Source organism: Cricetulus griseus (assembly GCF_003668045.3).
Source record: "Cricetulus griseus strain 17A/GY chromosome 1 unlocalized genomic scaffold, alternate assembly CriGri-PICRH-1.0 chr1_0, whole genome shotgun sequence".
NCBI lineage: Eukaryota > Metazoa > Chordata > Mammalia > Rodentia > Cricetidae > Cricetulus > Cricetulus griseus.
The window spans coordinates 62,495,779-62,514,904 of NW_023276806.1; the positions used below are offsets into that span (position 1 = coordinate 62,495,779).

At 43.8% G+C, this 19,126-nt stretch overlaps 1 protein-coding gene across 1 annotated transcript; it reads right to left on the bottom strand.

Annotated features, from left to right (window-relative positions):
- Window positions 1–13,387: 13,387 nt before the first annotated feature.
- Window positions 13,388–17,943, bottom strand: S100a11 (S100 calcium binding protein A11). Its single transcript, XM_027393395.2, has 3 exons — window positions 17,790–17,943; window positions 14,484–14,636; window positions 13,388–13,668 (listed from the first exon to the last, which is right to left on the bottom strand). Exons 2-3 carry the CDS (start codon window positions 14,628–14,630, stop codon window positions 13,513–13,515), a joined length of 303 nt encoding a protein of 100 aa, XP_027249196.1. The 5' UTR covers window positions 14,631–14,636; window positions 17,790–17,943; the 3' UTR covers window positions 13,388–13,512.
- Window positions 17,944–19,126: the final 1,183 nt, after the last annotated feature.

Genomic DNA, 19,126 nt, shown 5'->3' on the forward strand with positions numbered 1-19,126 from the left:
TGTTGAACCCACTTCTGTGGTGTCATTGCATTATGCCTTGGGAAAGTCTCTGCTGCATCTTTTTCTTCACCTGTGACTGAGATTTCAAATTCCTACCCCAAAGAAATCTGGCTCTGATGAGCTTTATAATGAGGTTATGATGGAGATTATATTAAGTGATTTATGTGCAGTCATCCTGAAGGAGGGGTCATTCGTGCCTCATAAATATTTTTGAAATAATCTTTTAAATATTTTAGCTGTTTGAAAAATATTTTCCCAAATATTTCCAGTCTTGTTAAAAACTTCTAAAACTTTTATTAAATATATATAATAAAAGTTTTAAAAGTTTGTACATATATATGTACTACATATAAATAGTATGTGTGTGTGTGTGTGTGTGTGTGTGTGTGTGTGTGTCTATGTGTATAGCTCTGCACCACATTCATGCAATACCCACAGAGGCCAGAAGAAGAAGGCTTTGGATCCCTGGGATTGGGGTTACAGATGGGTGTGAGCTACCCTGTGGCTGCTGGGCATCCACAACGGATGCTCTGGAAGAATAAATAACCAGTACTCTTAACAACTGAGCTCTCCCTCCAGCCCCTTTTCCAGTTTGTTAATAAATCAGAAGGGGGTGGGGGTGTAAAACCAGATGAAAATCAGTTCTAACATTTGAGTTTGCGTTTGTTACCAGCTGGAATAATAGCTGGCCAAGGGAAGATGGGATTTTCTACTGTCTTCTAGTCCTCAGCAAAACTGATTTCTCAGTTCTTACCATGACTTTCTTCCAAGGAGAAGAAAACACACCCTGCACCTTGAGTTGAGTAATTAGGCTGGGATGAAATGCCAGCTTGCCCAAATCCAGTACTTGGCACTGAGGCTGGAACTGCGAGCCACAGTGTGCCCTGTGTGGCTGTCAACTGCCAGTCTAGAAGCTTTCCCTTCATTAGAACAAACAGCACCACTGGCAGAAATTCTGGGGACTACATCAGAGGGAAGCAGTTACTTGAACTATGGCTACTCTTTCTTAATTAGTGATATTGGAATGTGTGTGGTGGTGTTCAGACTCACAGAACTTTGACTCCTTGAAACTCCAGTGGCACAAACCTCTTGTAAAATGTTGGATGACTCCTCAAAAGTAGGAGTCTTCGGGGCTGGGTTCTCAGTTCCTCCTATTGGCAGGAAACTAGGTGTTGTACTGGGAATGGGTGTGTCCTTGTCTTCTAATTAATGCTGTGGGACCCTCTGGTGGCCATAAAGAGAATAGCTATTCAGTGGGGTTTGTGTAATCTTGAGTGGCTCAAGTAGAGACAGTGTTTTATTCAGATCCAATACGAAGCTGATAAAATGACCTATTTGGCTGAACATGGGCTAATGAGGGTCTGCATCCTGCTTTGTGTGCTCTTGTCTTTGGTAAACTTCTCAGAGCAGTGGGGAAAGGAATGCTGTATGCACCGAGTCTTTTTTAAAAAGATGAACATAGAGATGTTTGGTTGAACTGTATTTGGTTCCAGATGTGTCAAAGCTCAATTTGGGCCAGAATTCAATTTTATTCATGGGCTTCTAAGTTAATTCATTCTCATCCTTTTGAGCAGAGATTCTCTGACAGTCAAGAACCTAGCTGTTGAAGGCTCTAGTGGTTGGTAATCCGTGGGGCACTGCCGAGGTGCATCTTGGTTATGCCATACAAGAACCCAAGAGTTCTTGTCTCTCCTGCCAGTACTTCACATAATGGTTTGGGGTTTGGGGTTTTGTTTGGTTGGTTGGTTGGTTGGTTTTTACTTTTTTGTTTTTTTGGAGACACATAATGATTTTATAGTTCATTGTGTTCTGTTTTGTAGAATTATCTCAAGAGGTATTCTAGCGGCTGGTGGTGTAGTTCAGCAGTGGAACTCATGCTTAGCATGCTTGGGACCCTGGATTCAACCTCAATGTAAAACATCATCTTAGGTTGATTAGTGTTGTAATTATAGTAAAAATCCATTGTATCTTATGCATCTTTATTTTAAATATATTTTATTAAGCCTTTGAGAATTTTATACAGTGCACTTAGATAATAATATCCCTGCTCTCCCTAACATCTCCCAGAGCACCCCTACCCCCTCTCAACTTCATGTCCTCGTTTTAAATTCTTCATTAAAAATAAGAGCCCGCTGAATTCAATTTGTTTTAATATTGAAGAAAATGCTTTCTGATCACACTTCCCCTCTCCACCTCCTCCAGACCCTCCTACCTTCCTGCTCGAATGATCCCATGCCTGTTCTCTTTCTCTAAAATACAAACAAAAATCCCCTAAAATAAGCACAAGCTCTCAACAAAATTACAAAACTAGAAACCAAAATATATAAACAAAAGACTCATAAGACAAAAATTTGCCCAAACAAAGCAATAGGAGACAAAAAGTCTACAAAATTACCATTGAGTTTGGGTTTTGCTGGTCAATGGGCATGGGGCCTATCCTGAAAATTTGGTTAATGTACTCAGTGAAATGCCACTGGAGAAAATTAATTCTCCCTTTGCAAGTGGTATCATTTACAGATAATTCTTGTTTGGAGGTGGATGCCTGTGTCCTCTTCCCCGTCTCAATGCTGGAACTCCTCCTGACTTTAACCTGGATAGGCTCTGGGCTTGTTGCGACAGTTCTCTGTTAATTCATACATATGTCAATCTTACTGTGCCTGAAGAGCACTGTTTCCTTGGAGTCATCCCCTCTAGCTCTTACAGTCTTTCCTCCTCCTCTATGTAATTTGTTGAGCCCTTAGGGGAAGGGTTTGATGAAGACATTTCATTTAGGACAAAGTGCTCCAAAACCTCTCACTCTCTGCACATTGTCCGGTTGTGGGTCTCTGTGTTAATTTCCATCTACTGAGGGAAGAAACTTCTCCGGTGATGGCTGAGTGTGATACTGCTCTATGAGTGTATCATAATGTCACTAGGAGTTGGCCTTAAATCCAATCATAGTAGGGTAGTTGGGACTTTTCCAACTGTCACTTCATAGAGAACCACTTCCCTGTGGAAAACCCTGGCTCCTGGCACATATTTCATGGCTGGGACTGGGCAGGATGACAGGCTCAGGCATGGCTGGGAGTTGGATGCAGATACTGAGCTGGGAGCTCCAGGGAACAGATAGACAAAGGTGATGCATTCCTTGAAATAAAGGAAGGTGGTGAAGGGATCCGAAGGTTGACACACCAACTGAGGACTGACTATAGGGGTACATAGTCTTAGGGTTCTGGCTAGAAGGCATGTATTTCCCCATAAAGCCCCACAGAATTCCTAAGCCAAGAATTGGGTGTGGCCCCTTGGTTCCTGCCCCTTGTCACCACCTGTGCACAACTTTGTTCCCTCACTGCTCGAAGATTCCTTGGAGATGAAGGTTCGTCTTATGGGATAGTGCAGTGGTCTCTTAGTGTAGACCAGTAGAGAATGGGAACCATGAGACTACAATGGTGGCTGAGGAGAGTGACCTCGGCTCACGGTTACAAGTGCAGTCACCTCCGAGGAGAGCATGAGTGGATATATGGATTCTTCCCTATAGACTGCATTCTGTAGTGATATATTACTTATGATTTATTAAAGCTTGACTGAGGATTCAGAAAGCAAAGTCAGCCACAAGCCACAGAAGCCAGGAACACACCTTTAATCCCAGCAGCCAGATGCTAGGAGGTGGTAGTAAACACCTTTAATCCTAGGACTTGGGATTAAGGGATATCTGTGAGTCCAAGGCCACCCAGATCTACACAAGAGTGAATCAGTGTAAAACAGAATTATAGCTCACACCTTTAATCCCAACATTAGGGAAGTATATCAGATAGAAGCAAGGTCTCAATGAAGCATCTGTTCTCCAGCCACACTGAGGAGAGGCAGCAGTTTGAGACTTGGCGAAGAGCTTGTGTTTGGATCAGCCCTTTCAGCCTGAGCTAGAGGTGAGTTAGTGCAGCTTCTTTGCTTTTCTGATATTCAGCTTGAAGTTTGAACCCCAATATCAGCCTCTGGGTCTTTTATTCATTTGTGTTACAGCATTCTATCTCAGTCTGGGTGTTGTCTCCCTCCCTCCCTCCCTTCTTCCTTTCCTCCCTATTTTTCCCCATTTCCCTTTCTAAAATATATGACATATCCTAACAAACAAATAAGTTAATGCCTGACATATTTTAAAAGATGTTCAGATTCTTGGCTCCATCAGTTAAAGATAACTGGATGAACAAGCCTGAGCCTTGTCAAGGTCTGCTAAGGACAAAGTGGTTTCCAATTATGAGACATCTCTCTATCACCTTGACCCAACATGCAACAAAATATGTTTTTATCACCAATACTCAATGGGGCAGCTGTAGTAAAACAGAAGATTAAATGTTTTGGATTTGAGTTCAGGGACTCCCATTCATTAGCTCTGTAACGTAGGGGGGAAAATCACCTAACTTCTGTTTCTTTATCATCAATTTGAGCATAATAACTGATAAAGTTGACCCTCTGAGTCCATGAGTTTTGCAGGTACATATTCAACCAATTATAGATGGTAAACATGCAAGAAAAGCTTAAAAACCTGTATCACTGTGGAACATGAATATGTCATTATTCTCTAAATAATACAGTGAAACAATGGTTTGCAAAACCTTTATATTGCATTACATATTAGGAATAATCAAGAGTAGATCTAAAAAATATAAAGGGACATGCATAGGTAATATGCAAAACTGTGCTGTGCCATTTTCAAACTTCCGTGGATTTTGCCCTAAGAAGTCTCAGAACCAGTTGACCTGTGTATACTGAGAAGCAGATCTATTTGAGAACCTCACTTTGGAGAAGTACATTTATTCACATACTGACTGCCAACTATATAACTACAACTACAAAACACAATGGATAAAAAATAAAGATACAATGTTTCTCTTGCAGAACTCAATCTAAGAGGAAAGATACACAAAAACAAAACAAACAAAAAAAAACATGTATAAAGCAGCTGGTGGCTTGCTGACTTATCCAGTCACAGAGCTCCAGTTTCAGTGAGTGACCCTGTCTCAAAAAATAAAGGGGAGAGCAATAGAGGGAGACACCCAACAGTGAACTCTGGCTTTCACATGTACATGTTTGGCATGTCCCTCCAACACACTTGGGTTCAAACATGGGTGCACTCATTCTGGAACACACACACACACACACACACACACACACACAGGCACGCACGCACGCACGCGCGCACACACACACACACACACACACACACACACACACACACACACACGGGGTAGGGGGAGGTTTTCATTAATTAAAAATGTACAGTATAGAAACATCAAGAGAAAAAGGGATCGTCAGAGAAAATTAATGTCCATATTTTGGTAAATAAATACACATGGTCAAGTGTGTGTGTGTGTGTGTGTGTGTGTGTGTGTGTGTGTGTGTGTGTGTGTGTGTGTGTGTGTCTACTGGATCCTGGCTTCGACAAGTAATAGGCAGCAGAGCACTCACAGCTGACAGATATGCAGTGTCTCAGGCCTCACCTAGACTCAGAGATCTGGATCTACCGCTGGCGGGACCAAACCAGCCTGTCAGTGAGCTCAGATGTGTTCCACAGATCATGTTGAAAGAATTTAGGGCAGAGGCATTGCTGTGTGATCAGGGTGGGAGGAGGACTTGTAAAGAAAACAAACCAAACAAATAACAACAAAAGCACAAGGTAAACATATGAGAATATGTGGGATTGGAGCAAACAGAAGAGAGCTGGGAAGAAGAGCTTGTTGGTTACAGTCTAGCTTTCAGGTCAGATCAACTTGACCATGCATATTACTTTGCTCTGAGACCTGGGGAAAGCCCTAACTCCTGGTGCCTATGTTTCCCCATTTGCAAACAGTTGTTAGTGGTGGCGCTTGTCCTACAAGACTGTTAACAGGAGTAACAGATAAAGATAGAAAACTCCTCTGCTGTACTGTGAACGATCAGTAAGTTATTAGTTATGGTCATTACTACCATTAACATAAACAGGAAGCATGCAGAGGAGACCTGTGATACAGATTACACTTTTAAATTTCTGTGATGAAAGTAAAAGGGGATGGGAGATGTAAAAACAACCAGCCAAGGGAATGGGGAGATGGCTCTGTGGTTAAGAGGACCTGCACCCTCGTGGCTCATTTCTAGGGGATCTGATGTCCTCTTCTGGCATCTGCAGGTGCTGCATACATATAGTGTGTGCACATACATACATGTGAAATACCCATATACATAAAATAAAAGTAATGAAAATTAAGGATCAGTCAATAAATTGTGTCTATTTTATATCCATTTTCAATTAAGAAAGGAAGGGGGGACTCAGAACTTGCCCACTATCACACAGCCAGTGGGATGGGTGGCTGACTTTCTAGGGTGTGAGGAAGAAAGCTACCTGGTATTGTGGGGTTGTAGGAACAATGATGATGTCTGTGCTCTGTTCACAGTGCCTCACCTGGCTCTGTTAATTTAGGACGAGAAAGGCTGAGCACAGGCTGCTGGTTCCTGGGGAAAGGGATTCTGGCTCTGGAAGAACACAGCGTGTGTATGACAAGGGGTGAGAAGGGGCAGCCAGCATGGACCACCTTGCAACCTCTACTGTGGTGTTAATTTAACCTTTCCCAGATTCATGCTAGGATTCTTCCTCTGCTGAAAATGAATCAGCTCATGGACTTGCAACATTCCTAAGGCCTTGTCCTTTCTGTTTGATTTTCTGCATTCTTATTGGAAACCATGGTGACATCTAGGTGAGGTGTCATGACAGTGCAGTCACTAAGCTGCTGGAAGGAAAGGCAGAGACTCTGGAACAGGAACATTTCTCATTGTTGGGTTCATTCCCAACTGAGGAGGTGGTGCAGGCGAGCTGATGTTCCTTTCTCCCCCAGCTGGCTGTGTTCCCAGGTGGATGAGGTCATTCAGAAGGCCATTCCCAGCCAGTGCAGACTTGCCTCTCCCTCCTTAGATTCCTCCTTGACTGTGGCTATCCAGGAATGCCCTACGTGGTGATAGGGAGAGGCTTATGAGATTAAGAAGAGTCACAGTCAAAGTATGCATGACATACTTTGACAGTTACTACTCAGGTGTGGTCCTCTTCCCATCCTTTCCCTCACCCTTACAGGGCAGTACAATAAGGTCCTTGTGAGGTGGGCAGGTATGCCAAATCACTCAGGTCTTCCTGGGACTCAGTAGGAAGGAAGTCCTCTCCTTATCACTGGAGCCAGTCCATGAACTGGTGGTGGAACACTCCGTTCAGGTGCCTTTATATATTTACATAATGATTTAAATTACAGCATCTTTAGTTGTTTCTTTTTTCTTCATGTATTCTTATTTTCTTTGCATTTGGATTTTTTTGCTCTATTTATTTGAACTTTTAATCATGTACATGCTACAATCTTTTAGGATTGTTCTCTCTTGTTGTGGTGAGCATCTCCTACTTGACAGGACAGCAGGTGGTATTGAAGTTCAGAGAGTTCACTGCTGTGTACAAGTGCTGTCTTTTCTCCCCCAGGCTGACTCACAGAAAGAGGCATTCTTTATCTTTACATCCTGATTCTAGATAGAAGTCTCACATTGTCCAAGTCTTAACCATGACTATAGATCTTTGCTTGAACTTGGTGTGATGATTTCTTGAATGTGACATCAAAAGAAGAAAACAAAAATATTAAATGCATTAGACCCTTTCAATATCAAACACTTTTGTGCATCAAAGAACACTATTTGGCTATCATGGTAACATGGTTCCCAACACTTGGGAGGCTAAAGCAGGAGGACCACAAGTCCAAGACCAGGATAATCTACACTGAGATACACTGCCTCAACATGAAACCAAAACAAATTCGCTTGCAGTAGGAGTGTAGCACCAAGAGCCTGGGCTGAGAGCAAGATGCATAGATTCTTTTAAGTAAATTGCAGACAAGTCAGACATGAGAGAAATGCTAGTTTCAATTAGGTCAGTCAAAGAGAAAAGAGGTACAGAAGAAGATTGAGCAGGCAAAGAGGAATGAAATGTCCTAAAATCCTGGACTAGAGATTCCTCACCTCATCACCTCTAATAGACTTGAGCTTCAAGCTTCACTGTGAACACAGTAAAACACACCCTGTGGCCAGAGGAAGAAGAGAAAGGAGAAGAAGGAGAGGAAGAAGAGGAAGAGAAAGAAGAGGAGGAGGGAAAGGAAAAAGAGGAGGAGGAGGGAAAAGAAGGAGTAGGAGTTGTTGTAGTGAAAGGAAACCACATAGAATGAGGGAAATATTTGCAAATCATATATTTTACGAGTTTAATATCCTGAGTATGCAAATAACACAACTCTTTTTTATTCCAAAAAGGGTGTGTGGGAGTGTGTTTCTCAATAACAACAACAAACTCTTGATTTAAAAAATGAGTAGGTGGGTGCTGGAATCATAGCTCAATGACAAATCCCTTTTCTAACATGTTGAGGTCCTAAATTTATCCTCTGAACACAAAGAAAAGAAAGCACTCAAACAGACATTTTCCAAAGAAGACATACAAATGGACAATAAGCATGTGACAAAAGGCCCAGTATCTTAAACATCAAGGAAATGCAGACTAAAACCAAATTGATTCATTATTTGAAAACAAAAAGCAGATGTTGTTGAGCGTAAGGAAAATTGTAACACGTGCATTGTTGGTTGTAGTGTAGTATTGGCACCAAGGAAGATGGTATGAGTATCAGTTGCTTTTTGATGCTGTGATAAAAAAAAATACCATTGTAGGGGATTCTGTAGCCACGCCTGCTTAGGGGCTGGCTACAGGTGTGCCTGACCATGCCTGGGAGGGTGTGGTCAGGGTGGCCACACCTGGGAAAGTTTAAAAGGAGGAACGCTTATGTGGCGGCCTGCTTTCACTTTCGTCTTAGGCTTGCTATACTTACTGCTGCCCGCCAGCTGGCTAGGTCGCTCTGTAAGTAAGGCTTTTCCCTATTAAATTCCCTTGTATTTTTACCTGGCTCTGTATTGTTAATTTCCCACATTACTAAAAGCAACTTATAGATAAAAGCACTGATTTTGGCTTATGGCTCCAGAAGGTAAGAGCCCACCATGGCTGGAAGGCATGTGTGCCCATGAAATCAATGTACATGCATGTGATGTGTGTGAGCACACACAAGTGAATGCTAACCTTTCCCCCTAGTGATGGTTTAGATGAGAAATGTTTCCATAAACTTATTATTTGAACACTTGGTCCCCAATTCATAGTGTTGTTCAGGGAGGTTGTGTAACTTTCAGGATGAGGAGTCTTGCTGGGGGAAGTACATCATGAGGGACAGGCTTTGAGAGTTTATAACATCACCCCAGTTTCAGTTTGATCTCTCCATTTTCTGGTGTGCTGATACAATACGATCAGGGAGTTTTTGCTTCAGCTACTGCTACCATGCTGTCTCTACCATTATGGACTCTAACCCTCTGGACTGTAATCCAAAATAAAACTCTTTTCTTATGTTGCTTCTGGTTATGATATTTTATCGAAATAGCAGAAATGTAACTAATGCAAAAGTTGGTTCCAGAAATGGAATATTGCCTGTGAAAAACCTGATTGTGTTTGTTATTGTTTTGTTTTATCTTGTCTTGTTTTGAGGGATGTGGAAGAATTTGGAACTTCAGATTAAAAGAAGCATTATATGCTGTAAGCAGAATTTAACATGTCATTCTAGTAGGAACCTGGAAGACAGTGGTGCTGAGAGTACTGGGGACTGCAGAGGCCTGCCTTGAGAAGTTTCAGAGAAAACAAAGACTGTATTATGAACTAGGCCTCAAGCATTTGGCAAAGAATCTAGCTGCCTTCTGCCTATATCTGAAGAACTGGCCTGGGGCTAAATTTTAAAATAATAAATGAGTTTCTTTGGCAAAGGAAATTTCAAGACAGCATAACATTGAGTCCTTGGAATGGTTATTACTGATAACTCATGTAGATCTATGATGAAAAAGAGCAAGTAGAACACAAATAAAAAAATGCACAGTTCAGAGAGAAAAAGAGCACTAAGAAGGTTAATATAGCCAAGGTACGTGAGGAAAAGAGGATGTAATTGTTAGATTGGCACCACTAAGTAAAGGCCAGTAGAAAGTGAGGCTGGAGAAGTGAAGCGTGAGTGAATGTCAAAAGCTCTTGGATGTCTCAACAAGGAAGACTTTATTCTGCATTCTAAGAGAATGAAGATCTGATCAGCAATGCAGTTGGCATCCCTGAGTTTGCCTTTAAATGCCCCCTTCAATCAAGGGTGACAAAAAGAGTGAGAAGTCAAAGGGGTCAGGGAGCCAAGTGAGAGAGCTTCCTGACACATGGCAAAAGCCCTCTTCTCTGAAGAGTAGGGACCAGGACTGGCTTGGTTAATATATTAAATAGTTAGTTCAGAAAGGTTTAACTGAATGTTCATAAAATCATAATGTAAGGAGACAACTTAAAAACTTGAACATTTACCAATATTTGATGTATTAGCTTTCTGACATAAGTCACACTTAACAATGATTTTCAGTTACATTTATTTATTTACTTATTTATAGACAGACAGACAGACAGTAGGGATTTAGCCTTCTTTTTTTTTCCTTTACTTGGAAAACAACCTAAATGAATGACCCTTCCAGTTTTTTGGTTTTGTTTTGTATTTTAAGAAAGAGTCTTTCCTTATGTGGCCCTGACTGGCCAGGAATTTGCTATATAGACCAGGATGGCCTCCAACTCAGAGATCTGCCTCTGCCTTCTAAGTGCTGTGACTAAAGCTGTGTGCCATCATGCCCAGCTACTTCTCCATTTTTATGACCTATTTTCCTCTATTTGTCTCAACTACACCTTCATCAACCATAAGAATCTTCAGTGGATTTGTCTCATCAGGTCTTTGAGAAGAACTAAGTTTGGTTTTAATAAAGACAACAGAGCCAGGCAAGGCAGAGAGGGAGGAGAACTACAAAGTAGAGGCCAGCCTGGGCTACACAGGAAGCAAACAAAAACAGAAGCCATTTTTTAAATATCTATTTTTATTTGTAAGTGGATGTGGATGTAACTGAAGGTGCCCATGGAAGCCTGAAGAGTGGGCTCTCTCTGGAGCTACAGTTATAGGCAGTTGTGAGCCACCATGTGGGTGCTAGGAGTCAACCTCAGGACCTCTGAAAGAACAACACAGCTGTGCTTAACAACTGAGCCATCTCTCCAGCCTCCCAGAAAGTGTCTTTATGGATTAGGGAATACTGAATTAAGTTTCGTGTAAGAAGAGCAAATACAAAGGATTTAAACAGATTTGAGACCAGTAACAAATACACTCTAAATAAATTTTCAAGTGTGTGTGTGTGTGTGTGTGTGTGTGTACCTGCCAAGCTTGACATGTCCATATTTTTAGACAGAAGGAGCAATGGTTAAATATGTCAGAGAAGAGTCAGAAATAAAGTAATGAGGGCGCAGAGGAGGAATAAACACACGTCCGTGGGAAGAAATGACCACTTCGGCTGGGACATGAAAGGTTAGAGTAACGAGGTTAAGGTGGGAACAGCCTCAGGAAGGGAAAGGGAAGGAAGGTACATAGAGGAAAGTAGACAAGCTCAACGTGCTGGAACTTAGTGGGGCGGGAGCAGGATGTAAGAGGCAAGAAAGGCAAGAGGTGGTTCACCAAGGGGAGTGGGTGGTATCTGGCCCTACACACCCAAAAGCACCGTGGAGCCTCCTAAGGCCTTCAGCTGGACAGCACCCTGGTGAGATGCTGCAAGGGAAAGCTGGAGCAGGAGTAAGGAAGCCACCATCTTCTCAGGAGAGAGGCAGTGGCCTGGGCCAGGGTGAAATCAAGATGTAACCTAGAAGAATTGAACGGATTGAGGATCTGATGGGGAAGTAAGACATGGGAGAAAAGAGTTCAAAGCTGATTTCCATATTTCTGGGTAGGACCACTATGAGTCATTGCCTGAGACGGGGTCGATGGAGGTGATGGTTTGCAGGTGGGGAAAACAGTAAGTTCAGCCTGAGATATGATGAACTTGAGAGTGCAAGGTTCTTAAGAGTGAGAATCTTCTCTGCCTTTTTATTACTCCCTGGGAGATACTATGAACAGTGTTCTACTGTTCAAATTAATATTTGCTTGACTCATGAATGCACAAAATGAAAGCTCCTTGAATTGTTTTAAATAAAGGGCTCTAGGAGGCCATTTTGAAGCTCAGGTGGCAGAACCAGGTAAAGAGAAGTAAGTGTTCCTGGTAACTAGACCTTTGTCATGCTCAGCACACCACTCTCCTGAACTCATCAGCTCTGTCAAACCAACCCCTCCTCCTAGCATCTCTCTACCATCCATTCCCTTTTCATGGAGCAGGCACTCTATAAAGGTTTAGTGTTGGAATTTTCAGTTAACAGCCTGACACTAATTAGTCTTACTTCTTACCAGAACCTGGTGTCACCTGGCAAGTAAAGATACTCCAATTAGTCTCCTTGAACCCTGATGTCTCAATTGGGAGACATTGATTTCTTGTAGGATAGCCAACAGACCAGTATAACATTAATACGCTTGGTACTTTTCCATCCCTTCACTGGGGGTAATGGTATGGTTTGTTATTGTTGTTTTTTAAATATAATGTGCACCTGCAAAAGGAATATGGAGAACTTTATGGGTTACAGACACCCCCCTCATTCATGTCCCACTAACCAATTAAAGAAGTCCTTCAGAGGAAGTCAGTCATACTTACACATAAAAAGCATGGGACTTGTTAGCCTGAGTCACTGACTTTCCTTTGGACCTCCACAAGCTAAAACAACCTCACAAACCGTCTGGGCCATTTTGCTTAACTCCTCAGGAAGGACAACACACTACTGTAATCTGCTTCTCTCTCTCCTCGTAACTTTCTAACCTGCCATCTGCTGGCTCCTTGCTACCCATCCAGGCTTTCTCTGTGCAGCTCTCAGGAGGGCTAGAGACTGAAGACATTATCAGCTAGAGGCAGTGATAGGTGAGGAAGTCCATACCAAACACGGAGCACTGGCAGCTCTTGCTCTATTCTGTCCCTTAACCTCCCCAGATCTTTCTCCTCAAATGTCCTCTTCAGCCTTGAAATGCTTTCTTCTTCTTCCTTTCATATATCAGTAATGTACTGTGCAGCCACAATGACATGGCCATCATATCTCCTTCCTGGGACATCTGTCCTCATGGGGACAATCCTTTGTTCTAGTTCTCTTCCCCACTAGAAATCAAAGGCAGGATCTTGCCTGTCTGACTGTATCCTCAGGGCCTGTGACATAGATGGTTACTACGTGAATGATGACCACAAATGGCCTCTGTCCAGCAACCTTAGAAACATGAGTTGACTCTGGCCGTATCATTCAATCTTCATCATTTTGTGCACACCCAAGAGGCATCTTCACTGTTTATTAGGCCGCTTCCGGTAATGACTTCCATTACATTCCTCCTACATGTCACTCTCCATCACACAAATCTACTGACTCTCGGCATACATTAAAAAAAATGACATTGTTTTATTTCTACCAGCAGGAATGGGTTACGTTTTATGGTGGGTGTGGTGGGCTCAGTGCAGGTGTGGATGGGGAAGGATGTGATGGGTTGGTGGCTGGATGGGTTAGACACGCTTCTGGGAAGCCTTCAGGAAGGACTCATGGCAAGCTAAAGCTAAGCCACCAATAAGGTTGAGAAACTCTTGGAAATCTAGCTGCCCATCGCTGTTGAGATCCAGCTTCTTCATCATGCGGTCCAGGACACCAGGGTCCTTCTGGTTCTGCGAAGACAAAGACATCTTCATATTTCACTTTCTATGGTGCTTTCAAATATGTCACCACATCTTATTCTCAATAGAGTCTAAGGTCCAGCAAAGGGATTTTAATAGTCCCTTTTTCAACATGAAGTAACAGATTCAAAGAGGGGAAGGGACCTGCTTTAGCAACAGACCTGGACGTGAACCTGGACTTCCTTGCTCCTTGTCCTGTGCTTTTTCTGTGACATTAAGGGTTATTCAACTTTGTAAAAGTGTTGCATGCAAGTCCCACATGTAAACCATATCGAAGTGAGTGGTTTCAGGTAGAACATCATAGGCCTTGCCTGAGAAGCCTCATTCCCCATCAACCTGAGTCCACACACCCACACCCACACCCACACCCCCCCCACACACACACCACTATCTATATTTGTATTTAGATTAATTTAGAACACTGTCAGCCATATTTCAAGTGAGTAGGATGAGTGTCTGGCACAACCATGTGACTTTTGGCTACTCCATCAGTAGTGTGAAGAAAACTTTCATCATTACAGAAAACTTTATTGGACAGAGCTGCCCCACAGTCTTTGGGGTAGAGAAATAAAATTTGATTCTGTTATGGCACATGCCATTTCACATGCCAATCCCAGTGCCAGGCCATTGGTATGGCTCAGATGGAGCTCACCCCAAGAACCAGAGACTCAGCAAGGGCTGAGAAACAGACCCCTTGGCCTGGAGCTAGGGAGAAGGAGGCAGCTCTGACCCTTAATGATTGACCATTCTGCCAGGCTCCCATTTTGTTCAGAGAGCAATCCGTGTATGGAGGCAAGGACAGATACCTTTGTGAAGGCGGCCAGCTCCGTGTTCATGAAAGTGAGGAACTCAGTTTTGGAGAGCTGGCAGCTGTTCCCATCCTTCCCACTGTACTTTTGGAAAACAGCAATCAGGGACTCGATGCACCGTTCAGTCTCTGTGGGTTTCGACATTTTTGCCTTTGAAGAAAACAAAAATACAGAGCTCAGCTTAAAAATATTTTGAGGGTTAGGAAGGCTAGAGAATGGAGAGTACCAGAGGTTCACAGTGCCTCGTCTTGGGTTGAAGAAGTTTCTTGAAGTCTGACTCATTTATCGGGGTCAGAAAAATGACAACACCACAGAGAGCAACATTCTGTGACCTTCTTTCTCATAGCTCACTGTATTCCCAGTGCAATAGAGCATTCCATATGGCTGACGTTTGAAAACACTAGACAGTTCAGATGAGGGAGAAACTTCTCTGACATTCTCAGACAGTGTGAGCAAATACATGCATAGTCTGTAACCCCCACACACACACACACACTCTTAGACAGTGTGAGTAATTACATGAATAGCCTGTATGCCCCTGCCCCCCACACTGAACTTTAGAGGAAAATAACAGTGACCTATTCCCCAAGAGCAGGGAGAGGCTGCTGTGATGATTAGGATGCCATTAAATTAATGCCAAACTCTTGAAACCAGGCATTTCTTTGAAGAAAATGAACAGCATATCTGTAATTGTGCACTGGCAGGTAGGGGGTGGATTTTAGATGTGCCAAAGTATATTCAACTACATGTGAGGATACATATGCTTGAAGGATCAAGAGTTTGGGTTCCTGGGCTACCTAGTAAAATCACAAATAATTCTCTCTCTCTCTCTCTCTCTCTCTCTCTCTCTCTCTCTCTCTCTCTCTCTCTCTCTGTGTGTGTGTGTGTGTGTGAGTGTGAAGCTGACAACTATATACCATTAACTTAGTTGTGCAGAACTGAGGCACAAGAGGGTAACTATCATGGCAGATTACCCCCAGGTTCTCGGCTCCCAGGTTTCTTTCTGTTGACATCTGCCTTTGTTTCATCCAAATGCCACGCATTTCCACAGGAATGGTAGCTGGAATTTCTTATTACAGAGCTGAACCAAATATGTGGTTGCACCAGAAAGAGCATCAGTTCATATCCTGTGCAGGACTCTGCTTTTCTCACAGCAGAATTCCTAAAGGAAATCTTACTGGGTTGCACCACTCATTCTGTGCAGGACTGCACAGGAAAATCTGAGCCCAGAACTCAGAATTGAACTGTTGTGCTCCCCCTGGTGGATGAGTGCACAATTGCAGGATTTCTTGGAAGCTGCTGGGCCACACCCTGAAGCTTCCTTCTTGATGTTAATTAATTATGATTTGGATGGATGTTAACAATTGCAACTTAGAATTTAGCCTTTGATTTCTCTCTGATGGGCTTCTTGGATATGAAATCTGGGAGCTTTCAGGCAGTGTGATAAAGATGACAAAAGCTAGCCGGCCTGTAGCCCCTGGTTTCTGCTCCTAGCACCTCCTGTCTTTAGGCACTTTACCCTCAAAGTTGCACTGCTGTAGCCCGCTGCACCTAGGAATGTTCACCTGAACCTTCTGGAGATAAATCCTTTTTAAACAGTCACAATGTTGGAGACTTAAGCTGCCTGACAGGAAGCTTTAACTGAAGAAGATAAAAGTGTTGGTAGGTTCAAGGCCTAGAGAAACAAAGCAAAACAAAACATCACAGCCTAGAAACAAGTGCTTGCACAACATGCCCCTCCTATCAGAACTAAAATCTCAATACCTTATTACTAGTGTGTCATGTGATCGCAGAAGTTTGGCTTGGGGCACACACTAGACTGGGGAGAAGGTTCCAGGCTGATGGGCCCAGCTCTGTGTTTTCCACACCTACAGATGCTTCCTTCCCCCATATTTTGCAGAATGTATTGCTAGGGTGGGAAGGTTTTGCCCCTGTGTAGCAGTGGCTGAAAGAAAGGGCCCTCACCACACCACCGTTTTACATGATGGGACCAGTGACTGCAAGGAGGGAAACACGCGATGGAAGGACACAGTCAAAGAATTTTTAAATGCACCCTAAACATTCAACATTGCAGGAAAGCCTCCCTGTGATGGGGATATGGGAAAAAGGTAACCACACCAGTTAACTCTTTCGTTCTTAACCAAAGCCAACACTCTTCCTCCACCTCTCAACCCGTGGGTGCTGGACCCAAGGCACCCTGTGTGACGAAAAGGGGAAGAAGGAAAATAAGAGATTGGCACGCCAAAGCAGGGGTCTGCAAACTTTTTTCTTTTAAAATAAAGGGGCAGCTGTGACTACTTTGAGCTCTTTATGCTCCATAAGGTCCTGTCATTCACTGTAGCCCAGCACCAAGAGTAACAAAATACAAAAAGTGAAAGGGTGTGGAGTGCCTATAAAATTTATACATTTGATTTTCATGTATCACAAGGGATCATTTGCCTTTCGTCTTCCAACCATTTAAAAACCAAAATCTATGCTTAGTTTGGGACTAGGACCACTCTCCAAAGTTTGCTGAGCTTCTTCATTGCAGAGACAAAGGGAAGTAGACTTTACGGGTGAATTAGTGGAAAAGTCAGACAGACAAACGAGGAGACAGGCAGGTGATGCCGGGAGTGGCTAAAAAGATGGCGGGGGGGGGGGGTGAGTAAGGGGAAGAGGAAAGGAGCGGGCTGGGAGGGACTGGCCTCCTCCCACATTCTTGCCGGCGGTTCCGCGGGCAGCTGCAACAGGCTGCAGTTTCGGTGCACGTATGTGTTCCTTGGCCCCTTGCCCGCGGCTTCCGCAGCTGATTCCCCAGAACTCAGGAATGAGAACTCGGGAATAAGAATAAGTTCTGAACTGCTCACTTTCTGATCTGCACGAACGCCTGACGCCGCCGCCAGAACTTCTCCCAGATCTCCAGCTCTCCGGCGGAGTGCCCTGCCTTCCCGGAATAGGTGGCTCGGCCGAAGTCCCCGCCGCCCACTGGGTACAGGGGCGCAAGTCTCAGCGACCCCGGGGGCCACACCCAGCCCGGGCTCCGAGGCCAGTCCGGCGGCCGCACCCAGCCCTACCCTGCATCTTGCCTAGGTGAACAAAAGTCCCCGTTTCTTCCTCCAGGCTGTCATTAGGGTGTAATTTTAGGGCTTCGCGGTGCCCTCCGCTCTTCTCTAATTGCCTCCCACACGGTTTCTTCTTCCTGATCTGTTTTCTGCCACGTCCACACTTAGTCTCAGATACACCCGGCCGAGAGCACGCGTAGCTTTGCCCTTTGTTCTTTTCATTGAAACGGAAGAAAAAAAAATCTTTATAAGTTAGACTTACCAAATTGGTGAGGAGCAAAGTCGAGCGGTGACTGTGGCTGATGACAGCAGGGACAGGAGTGGCGATCAGGGTCCGGGTCCCGCCCCTCAGACTGACTCAGGCCGGGCCCTCCCCCACCCCTCCCCTCTGCAGGCCTAGGCCTGTCCCACTGCGTTCGAACTCGCTTTGCCTAGATTCACGCACAGGCACACAACACACCAGTTGTCCTCCCTGACACTCAACAGGCCTCTCTCCCTCTCTCCTGTGAATCTCAAAGATCGTTGGCTTTGGGGAAAGTCTGTCCATATGCCTAGCTCATTTCCGGTCTGGGACCATTTGCACTTCAGGTTAGATAAGCTGAATGGTTCCGTTAAAAAGAAGAATGGATCATAGTTGTCAAGGAGGGCTCTAGGATCCGGGCTGTCTATTCTATTACACTGAAGATATTTAATGAACAGTGGTGGTTTTAATTTTTTTTTTTTTTTTTGAGACAAGGTCTTCCTATGTAGCTGAGATTGATTTTGACTTTGTGTAGCAAGGGCTGGCCTCGAACTTAGGACCCTCCTACCACGGCTTCCCAAGTGCTGGATTTACAGGTATGCACCTCCTGGCCTACCTGACTGTAATGGTTATTGCCAGCAGAATATTGATGATTATTGTCTAGAGATAATTTTCATTGGGCTCTCAGGCTTTAAAATGGCAGTTAACAAAACAGAAAAATGAAAATAACCAAACTATTACAGCTAAACATTGGCCTGGGCTAGTGAGGCATTTGCCTGCCGGCATTTCAGTGAAGTTGGGGATTGAGTGAAGCACATCTGGCTTCTAATCTTCGGTCCATAACGCCACTGCAGTACTTTTGTCAAGACTGCTCTCCCCTCTGAGCTTCCATTTCCTTATCTAGAAACAAGTCGTGTCATCTTTACTATTTAGTAAACTTTTAGGACTGTCACAGAGTGAAGTCTTTGCAGGGACTCCAGAATCTGCAGCGTAGACGCAAATGGAGCTCTGTGTGAATATGCCCTAGTGTCTATTCACTGCCAGCTTCTGCTATTGACTCCTGGGTACAGGAGACCAAATCCTCTTCTCCAGTTTCATCTGTACTCACCCTCACAGCTTCTGGCCCTTGTTTAGAACCCCATTAAACAAGTCAGACATGGTGGCTCTTGCCTGTATTCTCAGCACTTGCAAGGCAGAGGCAGGAGAACTGCTGAAAGTCTGAGGGCAGCTTGTGGGCTACATAGTGAGTTCCAGACCAACCTAGGTTACAGAGTAGGTCCTTGTCTCAAAAGAAAATTAAAATCCAAACTAAAAGAAACATACTCGAAAGCCCCACCTGTGTTTGAACCTCAATAATT

What these genes read in the sequence shown, in the direction of transcription:
- S100a11 (XM_027393395.2), bottom strand. Translation starts at nt 14,630, where the DNA reads ATGTCGAAACCCACAGAGACTGAACGGTGCATCGAGTCCCTGATTGCT. An exon ending in AGCTGGCCGCCTTCACAAAG is followed by an intron (nt 13,669 to 14,483) that starts GTATCTGTCCTT and finishes TTGTCTTCGCAG; the next exon opens with AACCAGAAGGACCCTGGTGT.